This window comes from Mustela putorius, unplaced genomic scaffold (assembly GCF_011764305.1).
Source record: "Mustela putorius furo isolate JIRA1106 unplaced genomic scaffold, ASM1176430v1.1 tig00000129_pilon_pilon_pilon, whole genome shotgun sequence".
NCBI classification, from domain to species: Eukaryota; Metazoa; Chordata; class Mammalia; order Carnivora; family Mustelidae; genus Mustela; species Mustela putorius.
In genome coordinates, this window is record NW_025421290.1 from 27,013,384 (window position 1) to 27,029,609 (window position 16,226).

General features: G+C 40.1%; 1 protein-coding gene across 9 annotated transcripts; it reads right to left on the bottom strand.

Annotated features, from left to right (window-relative positions):
- Nucleotides 1–1,760: 1,760 nt before the first annotated feature.
- GPR65 (G protein-coupled receptor 65) lies at nt 1,761–11,530 on the bottom strand. Of its 9 annotated transcripts, none has more exons than XM_045071568.1 (4): nt 11,446–11,523; nt 11,079–11,168; nt 5,047–5,189; nt 1,761–3,524 (listed from the first exon to the last, which is right to left on the bottom strand). In XM_045071568.1, the coding sequence occupies exon 4, from the start codon at nt 2,986–2,988 to the stop codon at nt 1,966–1,968; it is 1,023 nt and encodes a 340-aa protein (XP_044927503.1). In that variant the 5' UTR covers nt 2,989–3,524; nt 5,047–5,189; nt 11,079–11,168; nt 11,446–11,523; the 3' UTR covers nt 1,761–1,965. The 9 variants fall into 9 exon arrangements, with proteins under 9 accessions (XP_044927503.1, XP_012913365.1, XP_004739171.1 ...); XM_013057911.2 differs by having other exon boundaries at nt 1,761–3,442; nt 10,999–11,168; XM_004739114.3 differs by lacking the exon at nt 11,079–11,168 and having other exon boundaries at nt 1,761–3,442.
- Between the last annotated feature and the right edge of the window lie 4,696 nt (nt 11,531–16,226).

Here is a 16,226-nt window from a genome sequence, read left to right on the forward strand (position 1 = left end):
TTTAATAAAATAAAATTAAATAAAGCATTCATTAATAAAATAATCCTCCTTATCCTGATCTAAGTCCAATGACTCTCCTGAACAATTCTTCATGCGTATAGACCTTTTGCATCTCTTAAGAAAGAAATGGTAGAAATGTTAAAACAAATAAATATAAAGGAGGAAAAGCAGCTCTGGAGGGAAGTGATTTGGGAGTTCAAGCCTGGCTTTGTTTCCAACTAACTCTGTGATCTTGGACAAGACACTCAATCAACATCAGAGTTTCTAGATATGGGCAAAATTGTTTTTGGAACTCTTAGTTTTATAAGCATTCAGCTTATAGGCTGCCAATAATTTGTCAATAATTAATCAAACAGCTAAACTATTTTAATTACTCTTCATTTTAATGGTGTATATTTAGGTTTTAAGCATATGTAGATGTATCTGTGTGACCAGACAGAATCTATTAATTCTCCAGAAACTTTATGATCCGAAAAATACAAAGAACAGAGAATACACAAGTGACTTCAAAGCGAGGTGGTTTTCTTTTGTGTACCTGAACCATCACAGAAAACCTTAATAGAAAATGTAGTCCATTTGTGAACTCAGTAATTTTACTATTGAAAAGATAGTCTTTCTTGTTCCCAGGATGTTTGTTTTCTAAGGTGAGGGCACTAAATGGGACCAAGACATTTGTTATCAGATCACTTTGTAAGCGGGGGGGAAGGACCAGAGAGGAAACAAGAAAGAGAAAGAACAAGAGAAGGAGTAGTGTAGGATTAAAAAAAAAATCTTTAAAAATCTGGAAAAATACTTTGGTTCATAAAAGGTTTGCTTAAGGAATGCCTACCTAAAACTAGGCAGGATAATTTCCACAACGAGAAAACATAAACATAAAAGAATATATTTTATCAAGATTCTTTAAGTATTCTAAGTCCCAAAAGAGTGCCTGACTGTAAGATTTAAAGGAATAAGTGCCTTTGGTGTCTATGTCTTTTTGTGTAGACATTAACTTTCTGGTAATTTCAGCTATGTTGTACTCAAATGTAAATTTTTTTAAAATTATGATTTCAGAGAAATGAAGAAGACCTCTGAGCAGCCGAAAGAGTGTACACATAGCCCATAGCTTTATATTCTGGAAGAGGCCTTCAGACTCCTATTTGCTTTTCTTTAGTAAAAAGTCTTACAAGCTCAATGACTAGGTTTCCAAACTGACATAAGCTTTCATAAGGCTTCGTGAGACCATTTCTTTCTTTCTTTTTTTTTTTTTTTTTTAAAGATTTTCTTTATGTATTTGACAGAGAGAGATCACAAGTAGGCAGAGAGGCAGGCAGAGAGAGAGAGGAAGGGAATCGGGCTCTCTGCTCAGCAGGGCTCGATCCCAGGACCCTGGGATCATGACCTGAGCCGAAGGCAGAGGCTTAACCCACTGAGCCACCCAGGCACCCCTCATGAGACCATTTCTTTTGTAACCCCAGTACTTAACACAAAGCCTAGTACATAGAGGGACTCAATAAGTATTTGTTACCTAATGAGAAGATTAGAAGCAGTATTTAGTAGTTGGGGTTGCTGGAGACAGTTACATACAGTTGGGAAAAGTGATAGTTGGTGGTCTGAAATCTATGAAAGAGTGACAAAAGTCATGAAAACTGGACACAAAGCTCACTGAATTAGGGCACAGATTTCCATATATTTAATAACCTCTGAAAGGTTACAGCATAGATAAAACAAAACAAAACAAACCAATTTTTATTGATAATAATGATCTTGAGTCACTAAAATACTATTGAAATTTTTAATACTTTGAATTTTATTCAATATCCAATTTAATAAAAGGGAGCCATACAGTACACTTCCAAAAGATTTCCATTGAATAGAATTAAAATATTCAATTGGAACACTTTGTCCCCTCCTATGCTTAATTTCCTCTTCAGAATGTAACCTTGATGTTATGATACTGTGTACCTTAAAAAAAAGTCTTTGCTTCTATTCCAGGATTTCTAATTCCATGGTGTCTCTTGTAGACATAGAAAGTATGCTTTTTCTTTGTACTTTTGGGTTATTAAGCTTCCCAGTACAGAATTTTAATATACTCCACATATCAGATCTTCCCGTTTCAGTGACAAAACAGTACAGAATGGGATCTGCAACACAGTTTAAACTTGTTAATGCAACCGTGATTCTGTATATTTTGTAAGTCTGCTTCCCAGACTTGTGGTTAAAGGTAAGTTTACCGAAGTTCCCATCGCGCTCTAAGATGCTGCGAATCAGCAGCATCACGTGAAAGGGAGTAAAACACAACACAAAAGTCAGTGTTATGCTAACAAGAAGTTTTATGATTCTCTTCTTTTCATTGTTTTCAGTGGCTTGGTTATGCTGCACGGCTTGGTAGACCTTCTGGTTGCAAATCATGATAATGACCAAGGGTATTGCATAGCCTGTACACGTCCTAAAGAAGTTGAAGCAGATTTGCCATTTCTCCAGGGGGTACTTGTCGTAGCACAAAGTAAAATTCGACTTTTTGGCATCACAATATTCTATAGTGGTTTCATCTTCCCACAGGATGATACCATTGAACAAGGTTTCCAATACCCAGATGGATAGGCTGACCATGAAGGCAAATCTTCTTGTCCTTAGAAAAGAAAACCTCAAAGGGTAGACCACTGCTAAGTACCGATCAACGGCGATGCAGGTGAGGAAGGCCGTGCTGCTGTAGAAGTTCATGTACATGAAGAAAGCGCTCCCCTTGCACACGGCAGGAGAGAAGGTCCAGTTGTCATTATTCCAAGTGTAATTAATCCATAGAGGGAGAGTTAATGTGTAGAGCAGATCTGAGAGTGATAAACTGAAGAGGTAAATTCCTAGCTCATTCTCCTTCTTTGCTTGTAGAAAAGACACACATAGAGATCCGATGTTGGCTGGGATGCTGACTATGACCACAAAGATGTAAACAATCGGAAACAGGTAGTGATCGAGGTCGTGCTGCTCTTCAATACACGTGCTGTTCATTTTCTCGTATCAAGGTGGCAATTGCATTTGTTCTTAGAAGGTACACAGCAAGGTAAGTCTTGCCTCCTTCCAGTTCACTTCAGCATCTCCTTCTTTTTTAGGAATGTGTGTCCATTTTTCTTTGCTTTCAAAAGTTCTGATTCAATCATTGGTGCTTTTAAAAGGTGGATATAGATCAATTTTCACAAAGATATCAATAGTTGGAGGCCAGAATCCAGCCTCCTGGTGATTAGCCACATTGGTCAGTAAATTTTAACAAGCAGAAGTCCATGTTTTTATTATCACAGGACGCTGATGAAGAACCCCAGCGACCGACCGGGCCATCCCTCAGCATCGGCAGAGTGTCATCGTCATTTTGTTTTCCTTCACAAAACTTGGGAGATTGGTGCATACGTGAATATAGAAGGCTTTGTTTTCACGGAGATTGACATCTGTTTTTAACATGCCTTTGTTTCTGTAACGAAAGATGAACTTGAATAGCTTAGGTCTTTAGCGGGTGCCTCAAGCTTTTGAAACAATCTTCTTTTATTTCATTTCTTGGAGATATAAAAAATTTATTAAATGACAATGAAGGTGTTTAAAAAGGTAAATTATTTAATTGACTTCAGTGAATAAAATCAAGCTGAGACATTTTTCTCTATTTCAAATAAGAATTATCCACAAGGTGATAGATGAGAGGGAATTCTATTTCTCATTGGACACCATCACAAAACTGAAGTTACATTTTCAGAGCTAATAAAAATGGCAGATGTAATGACTTGTTTGTAATCAGTAAATGCTTTTGAGTTATATGAACTGTATAGTTATACCATTTCAAATGTTTCATTTTGTATGCAATCTAGGTATGAGGTGCTTTCACTATCTGCTCATTAGTCAAGAAAATAGAGTCACAAGAAATTTAATAAACTGAAATATTGTAAAATATAGCGGCTTGATGAAAGTTCATAAATAATTAGACAACACTGCCTCTTTTGCATTCCCATTGCTTCCTTCATGGGTATTTTATCTTTCCTGTACTTTTGTGAAAGAGAGGGCAGAATGTTCTTAATTCTGGGCAAAATCTTTCCACCATCAGTGTCTACCTTTGTCACTGATTATTTATTAGCTTAATTTTTTAAAGGTCTGCTATTATAGATTCACATGGGAACAGAGACCCCATCCCTCTTTTCATAGTGGAGTAGAGAACTATTTTAGTCTCTATTTCTTTGCCAGAGAGGCCTATTCCTTCCTTGGATGACTTATGTGGTGGGGAGCTTACACTCTGTAGAGTCACTGTGCAGGGAAAGAAAGATTTGCCTTCTTGTTATGTGCCTGAGGACACCAAAACCACCCCTTTCCAAGTATGAATGAGCCCTGAGCACAACAGAGGCCTTGCCACCACAAGCCACAGGATTCTGGTAGCAGAAAAAACCATATTCAGAGTACCTATTTTTATGTCAGTTTTAAAGTAAAGACCTAAATTCCTCCAAATCTTGTTTTACTACACCTAGAAATATGAACAAAATGTGAAAAAACAACTTTTGAATCAATAGGTGAACTTCCAGAAAGGAAAAAAAAAAATTGGGATGGAGAAAAAAGAAGGGGAGCTAAGATCAGGAAGGTACGTGAGCAGAAAGCTCGGGACGTCCTGGAGGCCTCTGTGAGTTGGAAGATGTGACTAGAGTCTCTAATGCAGAGAGCTAGAGGCAGAATGCAGACGTGTGTAGGCAGGAAGTGGTTCTCACCATAGCACATGTGTGGGGGTGCTGGAGCCTCTATCCTCACGCAAAAGGTGAACTAGAAATTAAACATAGGAAACAACAAACTGGATAGCTTCTTGCAGACGGTGGGGAGAGCTGGCAAGTTCCCTGTCTCTGCTGTGTTTCTGTGAGGAGCCAAGATGAAAAATCCCTGAGGATTCATGGCCTCTGGTTGGTCCTTTCTTGGGAATGGGGCCTGAGTCTACACTCTTAGTTTGGTCCTGTGATCTGCACACCAGCCAGGAACTCGTGCTGGATCTATGTGCTCAACTTTGTCAGTCATCAAGGAAATACAAACGAAAACCACAATGACACCCACCTGAGTGAATAAAATGAAAAAGGCAGAAGTTACCAAGTTGTGGTGAGGCTGTAACGTGCCTGGGACTCTTATTTACCGGTGGTTGGAAAATGGTTTTGACATTTACTTATACCGTGTGGTTCAGCAATTCCATTTCCAGGTATCTGGTCAACAGGAATACATACATGTGTTTACTAAAAAGACGCGGGGTAGAATAAGAATGTTCCCAGTAGCCTTGTTTGTAGCATCCCCCAAGTGGGATGAGCACTTGCAGAATAGAGAAGTAAATAGATAAGTATATATTAACACAATTGAAATCTATACGTCACTGAAAACGAACAAATTATTGCTGCGGACAATAACACAGTTGAAGCTCAGAAACATAATGCAGAGTGATGGAAAAAAGCAGACACAAAAGAATATCTACTAGGGGATTAAAAAGTTAATCTACTCTGTCAGAAATCAGAGCAGTGGTCCATTTATTAAAGGCTTTCTATGTGCTAGCACCCTTTAAAATGGCATGCACATTTGTTATAACTTAGGTGTTACTACAGTTCTGTGCCATTTATTATAAACTTATATTACAAATAAAGAATTGAGCCACATATTAAGCCATTAGCCCAGAAACGCCTATTTAATCATGGGTGGAACTTGGCCACGATCCTAGGTTGGAATGCTAAATAAAGCTTCTTGGCTGTTAAGGATTTTGCTTTCTGCTTTTTACATAAAAATGCCTTAGAAAGCTGAGGTGTTTTTGCAGCAAAGTAGACCAGCTTTGTTGAGAAAGAAAATAATTATTTTCTATTTTCCACCAATAGATTAATACAAGTCTTCTCACCATAATAACAGATCTAATTAAAGAAAATAATTTGTGGGGCGCCTGGGTGGCTCGGTGGGTTAAGCCGCTGCCTTCGGCTCAGGTCATGATCTCAGGGTCCTGGGATCGAGTCCCGCATGGGGCTCTCTGCTCCGGGGGGGAGCCTGCTTCCTTCCTCCTCTCTCTCTGCCTGCCTCTCTGCCTACTTGTGATCTCTCTCTGTCAAATAAATAAATAATATCTAAAAAAAAAAAAAAGAAAGAAAGAAAAAGAAAATAATTTGTGAGTAATCATTTCTGTAAATCAGATGGAAGATGACCACAGGTTTTCTAGAACACATCACTTTCATGCTGTCTGTTAGACTCTACAGGCGTCAAATACACTTGTAAAAATCATCATCTCACATCGTGTCCTCCCACTTAGTAACAATGTGTTGTTATGTGCCCACGGATTCCTTTTCTATAATGGATCATGTATTGGATTTACTTAGACAGACTCTAATTTTTCCTGTACTTGATGTGAGAACTAGATGGCTAAAAGGAACATTTATCCTGCTACCACACTCAAAACAATCTCCCAGTTCTTGAAGCTGAGCTTCGAAGGGTCTATTTTGTTGAGTTTGGGAATCCTCTGTGAATTATCTCAAAGCTGAAATTAAGTATCTTTCAGCACTCATAATGTGGTAAGGAAGAAAATGTAGAGAAGACCGATTGTGAGATTGATGTATATGTAACGTGGTATGTTTGCATGGTTGCAAAAATCATGTGGAGTTGAAGCCTGCATCTGTCTTGTCAGTTCAGATGCAAGAGCGAACCCTAGAAGGGTGCCCGGGTGGCTCAGGGCCCTGGGATTGAACCCCCATCAGGCTCACTGCTCAGCTGGGAGTCTGTTTTTGCTGCTCAGTGGGGAGTTTGCTTCTCCCTCTCCCTTACCCCTCCCTCGCTCACGCACTTCGTCTCTCTCTCTCTCTCTCTCTCTCTCGCTCATTCTCTCTCTGAAGTAAATACATAAAATCTTTAAAGAAAAAGAAAAAAAATGAACCCTGGAGGTTATACCACCTGCAGGCATGACTGGACTGGCCAGAGAACCTGTAGGAATGCAATCCCCCTGGCTTACACGTAGTTAATCGGCACTACCTTAAATATATAAGTACTATATGTACCTAATGAAATCTGTAACAGAAGGATTGAAGATATTTTTCAGAATCTAAGTCTCATGAGATGGAAAAGAGCTTCAAGAGGCCAGCTGAAGCAGGATCAGAGTACCTATTAACATGAGCTCATGGGCCTCCTCTCAATAGTGTCCACCTCTGGGATGCCTGGGTGGCTCAGTGGTTAAGCATCTGCCTTCAGCTCAGGTCCTGGGATGGAGCCCCACACTGGGGTCCTGCTCAGCAGGGAGGCTGCTTCTCCCTCTCCCTTTCCTTCCCCTGCCCCACACTCCTCACACACTCTCTCTTCTAAATTAATTAATAAATTCTTATAAAAAACAAAAACAAAAACAGCAACTGCCTTCTCAGGAGACCTTTGGTAGCATGATCTCATGGCCTCCACTCAGTGATGTCCGCTTCCTCAAAGACCTTGTCCCAAATTTTGCCCTTCAGAGCCCTCACTTGCAAGCCATCGGGCAGTTCAGGACTCTAGAGAATGAGCTTCCCATTCTCCTGGGTGGTACCACACCAATACCTAGCCTACCTATCTTCACTGCAGAAGCTCCATGACAGTTTTAATTGGCTTGCTGCACATTAGGTGGACAAAACCTTGTTTGATTTGGTTGTGGAGTATCACAGTAAACATTTAAATGTCAGGAAAAAAAAAAAAAGAAGTCAGGTAGTGGTTGCCTTGGGGGAGGGGCCGGGTAATGACTGGAAGAGGGCATGAGGGGGACTTCTGAGAATTTGCCATGTTCTGGTTTTGTTCTGAGTGATGACTCCATGAACATGTTCAGTTTGTAGACATTCATCAAACTGTACCCTTAGGACACATGCATGTTTCTGCATGTATTGTTATCTTGCATTTAAAAAGTTAGAAAGTGGAATCAAAGGCTCTGTGCAATGAGCTTGAAAGAATCTTGAGAGTCAAACAGCATCTATATTACCTGCAGCAGAGCACACAGCCCTTCTTAAGAACTGATACCATTTTACTTCTCTTCTCATATATAAACATAATTCATGGAAACCAAAGCAAACCATAAATCATTTAAGCAAGATGAAAGTGAATTCACCAAAAATGAGAGTTTGCTATATGAAAAAACAAATATCCTAGGCACCTGGAAAAAGTAAATAGAAATCATCCCTTGAGGGACCTTCTCTCCACGTAGGCTTCGAAGAACTCTCTCAGAAGGAATGGGTGGTTGCCAGTAGGGAGGGGGCGCAAGGGTGAGCAAGCTGGGTGAAGGGGAGTGAGAGACACAGGCTTCCAGTTGTGGAATGAATAAGTCACAGGGATGAACGGTACAGAATAGAGACCAGAGCTAGTGTTATTGTGAGAGAGTTGTGTGGTGGTGACAGAGGGCAGCTGAGCTTGTGGTGAGCATAGAGTCAGGTTTAGAGTTATCGAATCGCTATGTTGTCCACCTGAAAATAATGTAATATTGTGTGTCAACTCTATTTCAGTAGAGAATATGAAATAAAAAAGAATCCTCTCAGATAAGAGTTTTAACAAATATGAGCTCATGAAAACACGCACACGCATACACACACACACATACATTAACCACTATGCCTCAGAGTCATCAAAAATGAGGAAAGTGAGTAGCAGATCCACAAAAGCTTTAGAATAAACTTAATAGATTTACAGCACAAAATAATTATGTTAATAAGAAATAAAGGAAGGGTGCCTGGGTGGCTCAGTCGGTCAAGCATCTGCTGTAGCTCAGGTAGCTCCAGGGTACTGGGATCGAGCCCTGCTCAGCGGGGAGCCTGCTTCTCCCTCTGCTTCTGACCCTTCCCTCTCCCTCTCAAATAAATACAAAAAAAACTTTTGAAAAAATAAGAAATAAAGGAAGGGATTTAAACTCATGATCAAGGAACAAGAGACTACAAAAGACGGATTGGCATATTTTTAATAAGATCGAAATAAATTTTCCAAAAATAAAATATGTAATAATTTAAATTTAAAAAAATCAACACAGGGACTAACCCACTGATGAGCTTTAGCTGAAGAGGAAATTAATATACTGCAAGGTAGATCTAAGGAAATAATAAATTATCAGAGTGTTAAAGAGATGGGAAAAAACAAAAAGCCATGGAGAATAAAGCAAACATGTCTGCATATATTTAATTGGAATTCCATAAGGGAAAGAAGAGAGAAAATAGGGAATGTTTGCAAAGATAATGACTGACAGCTGTCTAGGACTGATGAAGGACATGGAGTCCTCAGATTTATGAAATCCAGCAAATCCCAACAAGGATTAAAAACAAAAATGGAAATCGACATCTGCTTAGACACACTGCAATGAAGCTGCTGATTCAAAACAAAGAAAAAATGACCAAAGAGAAAAAATGGAGTACCTACAAAGGACGAACTGTAAAGTGACAAAGGACTTCACAGTAGTAATAACCGAGACCAGGAGACAATGGGTTGATATTTCCAAATGGCCATGAAAATTTATGTCATCCTATAGTTATATACACGACAGAACCAAATATCAAATCCAGAGCAAAATTAAGGACAATTTAAGATAAACCACCCCTGAGGAAAGTGACCCCCAAAATCCTCATGAAAGAGACCTCTAAAGGATAAAAGTGCAGAAGGAAAATGACACTAGAAAAAAGTCTGAGTGAAGGAGGATGGCACTCTGCTCTGATGGTTGCACAGGGTCCCACCTATCACTAGGCTCATTTGTCTGGGAAGAACATCCCTCCTTGGGACCAGGATTGAGAGGTCAGGGCAGGGATGGGCGAGGACTGGCAGTGGGTGCCCCCTTTTCCTCTATTCATCTTAAGAAGTATTCATGTTTTCTCTTAAGGAAGAAAAAAGATGGATAAATGGCAAACGTGATTTTAGGAGGATTTGTAAAGTTCTCAATGGACTGAGTTTCTTCCTCTGTAAAAATGTTTCCGCTTTGACTAAAACCACCACAAGATCAAATAGTTTGATGAAGCAGAATCAGAGTGTCTTCTCTGTGGGATAACAGAGCAGTGGTTGTGAGGCTTTCGCTAGGCGTGTGGCTCCGGAGACTTTTTGAAAGGTTCTCATAGCTCTTGGGGGATTTATGACCCTGGTGCTTCTTCTTTAAGTTTCAATCTTCATAGGTAAAATTAACACCCACTTTGGAGAGTATCGTGACAATAAAATAAGAACACACATAACATTCCTGGAACATGGGAGACCTTCATTTTGTATTAGATGATAGTACTGTTTGAATGAATGACCCACTGCTAGTCTGTGGGTGTCCTTGTGCTGTCCCCGACATGTCCTGAGTGGAGATCATCTTTTGTCATCTACCTAGAGCATAGCAGAGACACCAGTAGCACTCAGAGTATAATTTGTATAGCTACGTTTCAAATATGATACCAAGCTCTGCAGCTAATAGTTGTTGAATTAACGTGGGTGAACTGAGAGATTTTTTTTTTTTCTTCTGAGATTTTATATTTTTTTTTTTAAAAAGATTTTATTTATTTATTTGACACAGAGAGGGAAAGGTCACAAGTAGGCAGAGAGGCAGGCAGAGAGAGTGGGGAAGAAGGCACCCCGCTGAGCAGAGAGCCCTATGTGGGGCTTGATCCCAAGACCCTGGGATCGTGACCTGAGCAGAAGGCAGAGAATTAACACACTGAGCCACCCCGGTGCCCTGCTTCTGAGATTTTAATGGAATACATGGTTCTTATTATTTATACCTCTTTTCAGATACATTTTACTACTTTAATACAATTTTGACAAAATTGTTTTTAGAACCAGGGCTGAGAAATTTGCATAAGTTTCTAATTTTGACTTCAATTTTTACCAAATGCCAGAAGGAGATAATCCCCAGTGTATTAAAATATATCTATTTTTAACCAGCTACTCAAATAGTACAAATCATTGATGACAATGTTTTTCTATACATTATAGGAAATACTTCCTGACCTTCATTGATTGGTTTAATAGCTGCTTATTAAGACTACTTTGTGCAAGATACTGATAGCCACTTGTTAAGTAAGAATTATAACTTACTACTTATTAACACTGGAAATCCTATTTCCAAATTTCACATTATTTCTGATGACATAGAAAGTATCACGAGCCCATCCTACCAACTAGGAAATGGTGCGGGATGCCTCTACAGCTGGAAGCTGGTAGACTGCTTCACAAACCCTTAATTCAGTTTGCAAATATGATGCTTCCTGAAAAGAGAATGGAGCATAAATATTCCACTCTTGTATATCGGTAGATTTACCTAACTATTTCTAAACAGCAATTTTGACATCCTTTTACCACTGCCCAGAGAAAGGGAAACCACGTGTCAATCTCATTTCTCTCTCTCATAAAGTTCTGCTTCATTGCATAAAGTTCTGCTTCATTAGCCTAAATTCGATTAAAGGGTTGTGAACATTACTGATAATCATGTCAAAGTATGTTATCTAATAAAAATCTTTTTTTATTCTTTAATCTTACACTTACCCATGTTTCTTGGGGTGACGATCTTGTCTACCGAGGAGCGGGATAGATCTGCTTGCACCGAGATGAGAAACTAACCCTAGCGAGGGGACAGGAAATTGCATTCATATTTCATCACTAAAGAGGAAGCAGCCTCTTAATGAAGATTTACATTACCCAAGTTTGAACAAAAGAAGTCTCTTAAATATTTTAAAAGATGTTTTTGTTTATTAGTTATGGTGGAATAATTTTTATGATTCACTTTCCTCTTTGCATCTCAATCACAATGTATCCTGATATAGGTGTTTAGGTAATAGAAAACATGCTAGAATTTCACATAATCCCTCGCTCACTCATTCATATATTCTGTCTGCACGTGTATCTGTTACACTCGTAGGGCGTTGTGCTGAGGGTGATGGAGGATCTGGCTGTGGGGCGCGAGGACCTCATCACCCAGTGAGAGAAAGGCATGTTCAGTAATAACCATAATACAAGGCAAAAAAGGATAAGTACTCTAAGAGATGTCCAAAAAAAGAAAGAAGAAAGAAAGAAAGGATGAATCACTGAATGTGTGACGTAGGAGAGGAGTAGGTCTACTTGGATTCAGCGGCATGAACTTCCTGGGAGAAAAGGAGCTGGGAAAAAATGGACGTTGGTTCTGTAATTAACACGTTTCCTTGCTTAATGGTGGCAACTTTGTGAAGACTTTTTCTCTTCTTTCCCTCCTTCCTTCCTCTTTCTTTCTTCCTTTCTCCCTTTCTTTCTTCTCTCTTGACCAGAAGGATTAGCTACATAGTATTTTTTTGTAGACCATTTTCTCCTTTCATTGCCCTCTCAGAATAGAGATCAGAGATTGTTTAAAACCAAGCTACAACCAGCTAACCTAACTGGCTTAGACAAATCAATAATTCTTTAAAGCTTGAAAATTTATTTGAGAAAGACAGAATTGTTTTAATAAAAACTTGTGTAGTACTTTAACATGCTGACCTTTGCTGGCAAATCCATAAATGGTTTAATATGAGGTGGAATTAACTCCCAGAACTTCTGAGACATAAAATAGTCAGAGACGTCACATTTGAACCTGGCCCTCGTAAACTTTTATTACAAAGGAAGGGGAAACATTATAAGGACAGAATTAATGTGGGTTGGATACATTTGATTTAAATTGAAAAGCTGTAATCAGGACAATCTGAATCTGTTTTTGTAAAAAGAAATCAGAGGATGCTATTGGTAGGGTTTTTGTTTGTTGTTTGTTTGTTTTTTAAATTTCAACACAAAAGTAGCAAAGATGATCTAGTGATAGAACCAAAACTTTTAATCTTGGAGTTATTCAGGACGTAACACAAATGTAACAGATTTTCTCTACTTCCTTTGCGGGTTTCTCACAGAGAATACGATAAGTAAGAATGCATATTTATAAAGTACATGAGAGCTTGCAAAATAATTTAGCTTATAGTAACTTAAAAATTTAGAATACTTTATATTTTTCTTGAATAATGAAAAATTTAAGTATAATAAGGAAAACTGATAATAAAATCCTTAAGACTATATAAAATTGAAAAACTGATACCATTTTCCTTGTGATTCTAATCCAAAATTCTCACTTTTGCTTGGTTTTGTATATCCATGTATCTGTGCTTTGCTATTTCATGACTCTCACAATCTCTTATTTTGCCTAAATGCTATACTTCTGCTAGGGGAAAGGTATATTCATATCCATAATCAAAATACTTGTGTATTTTACTCTTCAGGAAGAAAAAAAGGACATAGTTACAAGGCACAAGAAGCACAATCAAACTTTCAATTTTGATTAAAAAGGAGAAAAACCTCTGCACTCACCTATGCTAAAACTTGGCCAATTCTACACCATAAGACATTTAACATTCTATAGTAAATTTTTTAAAAGATTTTATTTATTTATTTGAGCAACAGAGAGAACTCCTGTGGGGTTGTACACAGGAGAAGGGAGATGCAGACTCCCTGCTGAGCAGGGACCGCCTGAGATCCCAGGACCAGAAGATCATGACCCAAGCCCAAGGCAGACGTTTAATTGACTGAGCTACCCAGGCGCCCCAGTAAATTTCCTTCTCATGTGGTCTAGAATAGACGTCAATACCGTGTTTTCCACCATAGGGCTACCTACCAAACAGCTGGACATTTCCGGGCATTGAGCCTCTGTGATATTTTTAACAGCTCCATGGTGAGAAAAAGCCACTTCGTAGCTATTCAGAGCACTGCCTGAACGAGCTGAGGTTGCTGATGTGCCAGCTGTTTGCTCTTCTGAGGCCAGCACTAGCCAGTGGCAGGGCACTTGGTCCACCCACAGGGAAAAGGGAAGAGCATGTGGTTCTGCCCAGTTCCAACTTCTCCATGGGGCAGGCAGTGCAACCTGCTGATGGAGGGGCCTCTGCGAGGCCATGTGGCCTGTTCAGTGCAATTTCACTAGTGAAAGCAGCTAGCAGACACGGCAGGGTGTGTTCTGAAATACTGACCACTGTCCTTGTCCCACCCCGACCCAATGCAATTAGCTGTTTTGCATATCTTGCGTCAGAAGAGGAATTCTTGGCAGAAAAGTAGATGGGTAGATGGGAGGGAGAAAACAATCCTTGGGTTTGAGATTCAAAAAATTTCTGTGGGGTGTAGGAGAGTGGAAATTACTGAAGCACAGAATCTGCTGGGGAGTGTACCTGCGGAGACAGGGCAGAGCTTCCCGCCCCCAGGAGCAGAAAAAGGGTTTTCCTCTCAGGGTGGTGAGAGAGGAAGTTGTGAGAGCTCAGATGCCACATCTGAGACAGGGCTTGGCATCCTGACTGCTTGCACCTCCCCTTCCCAGCAAGCCCTGTGGGGAGGTGAGGTGGCAGTTACTCCAGATGAGATGTCAGATCTGGGGAGGAGGGGAAACCTGTGGCTCAGGTCCAGGGTCAGACTCAAGGGTGTGGGGGAGAGGCGTGGGACAGCCTCAGCAAGATCCCCCATGCCTAGCACAGCACAGGGGGAGTAGAATCATTTCTGGAAGGCCACAGAGGGCACACAGAAGTGACAGAGGGCCTCAGCCCATGTCACGGTGCTGCCAGTGTCCTGGTGTGTCCCATGAGCTGCCTCGCAACCATTGATGAGAAACAGGTTGGGTGAGTCCTGTAGAGGCTAACGACTGAAGACCAGAGGGAACGAGGGAGGGCATCTCAGGAGAGGCCAGCTTTGATAGAGGGTCAGCTTGAGATCCAAGGATTGAGCTACTACCCTCCAGCATTGAAGACATGAAAACGTCCCAGATCTTTCTTTTTCCATTTTATTTATTTATTTTTAAAATATTTGACCCTCTGATAGAGGGTCAGCTTGAGATCCAAGGATTGAGCTACTACCCTCCAGCATTGAAGACATGAAAACGTCCCAGATCTTTCTTTTTCCATTTTATTTATTTATTTTTAAAATATTTTTACCTTTTGCCCCTACATTAGGCATTTACATTTTTTTTCAAAATCACAACCCTGAGATGAAGAGTCACATGTTCTTCCAACTGAGCCAGCCAGCTACCTGGCTATTTTCATTTTCTTTTATTTATTTTTCTTTCCTTTCTTTTTTAAACTTAAATTCAATTCACCAACATATAGTACATTAGTTTCAGAGGTAGAGTTCAATAGTACATCAGTTGAATATAACACCCAGTGCTCATCACATCACATGCCCTCCTTAATGTCCTTCACCCAGTTATCCCATCCCCTACCCCTCTCCCCTCCAGCAGCCCTCAGTTTGTTTCCTATGGTTAAGAGTGTCCCATGGTTTGTCTCCCTCTCTGATGACTTCCCATTCAGTTTTCTCTTTATTACCTTATGATCCTCTGCATTGTTTCCTCAATTTCCCATATGAATGAGACAATATGATAATTGTCTTTCTCCGAGTGACTTGTTTCGCTCAGCATAATACCCTCCAGTCCCATCCACATCAATGTAAATAGTAAGTATTCATCCTTTCTGATGGCTGAGTAATATTCCATTGTATATATAAACCACATGCTCCTTATCCACTCATCTGTCGATGGACATCTCGACTCCTTCCAGAGTTTGGTTATTGTGGACATTGCTGCTATAAATACTGGGGTGCATGTGCCCCTTGGGATCACTACATTTGTATCTTTGACAACTCCCTGGATCTTAGCTGGTATTGTGGGCTGAATTATGTCCTTCCATCCCTCTTCCAAAACTCATAGGCTGAAGTCCTAACCCCCAGTACCTCAGAATGTGACTGCATTTGGAGATGGAACCTTTAAAGAGGCTATTAAGTGAAAATGAAGGGCCCTAATCCAACATGACTTATCAGAAGAGGAGATTTGGACACATAGTGACACTGGGTTGCATGTGCACCCAGGAAAGACCATGTGAGGACCCAGGGAGAAGCTGGCCACCTGTGACCCGTGGAGAGAAGCCTCAGAAGAAGCTCACCCTTCCAACACTTTGATGGTAGACTACATAGCCTCCAGAACTGTGAGAAAATTAATTTCTTTTGTTCAACCCACCAGTCTGGGGTACTTTGTTGTGGTAGCCCTAGCAGGCTAAGACAGGTGGGGCCCAAAATAAGGTGAGGTTGGACCCCAAATGAACTGCGATTACGTTTCCACCACCTTGGCAGGTGGAAAGAGATTGAAACACCATTTTAGCTGAGTTACAGAAAGATAAAGAATGTTCTTATTCTTGCATCTGGGGTTCTGGCCCAAGACTGGAATCATTTACATCCGTGGTTCTCCAGGTGTCGTCTCGGATTAACAGCGTTAATGTCCCGTGACTCCTGTCATGTTTGAGGGCTACAGT

Coding starts and splice junctions, on each gene's coding strand:
- GPR65 (XM_004739116.3), bottom strand. CDS start 2,988: ATGAACAGCACGTGTATTGAAGAGCAGCACGACCTCGATCACTACCTG.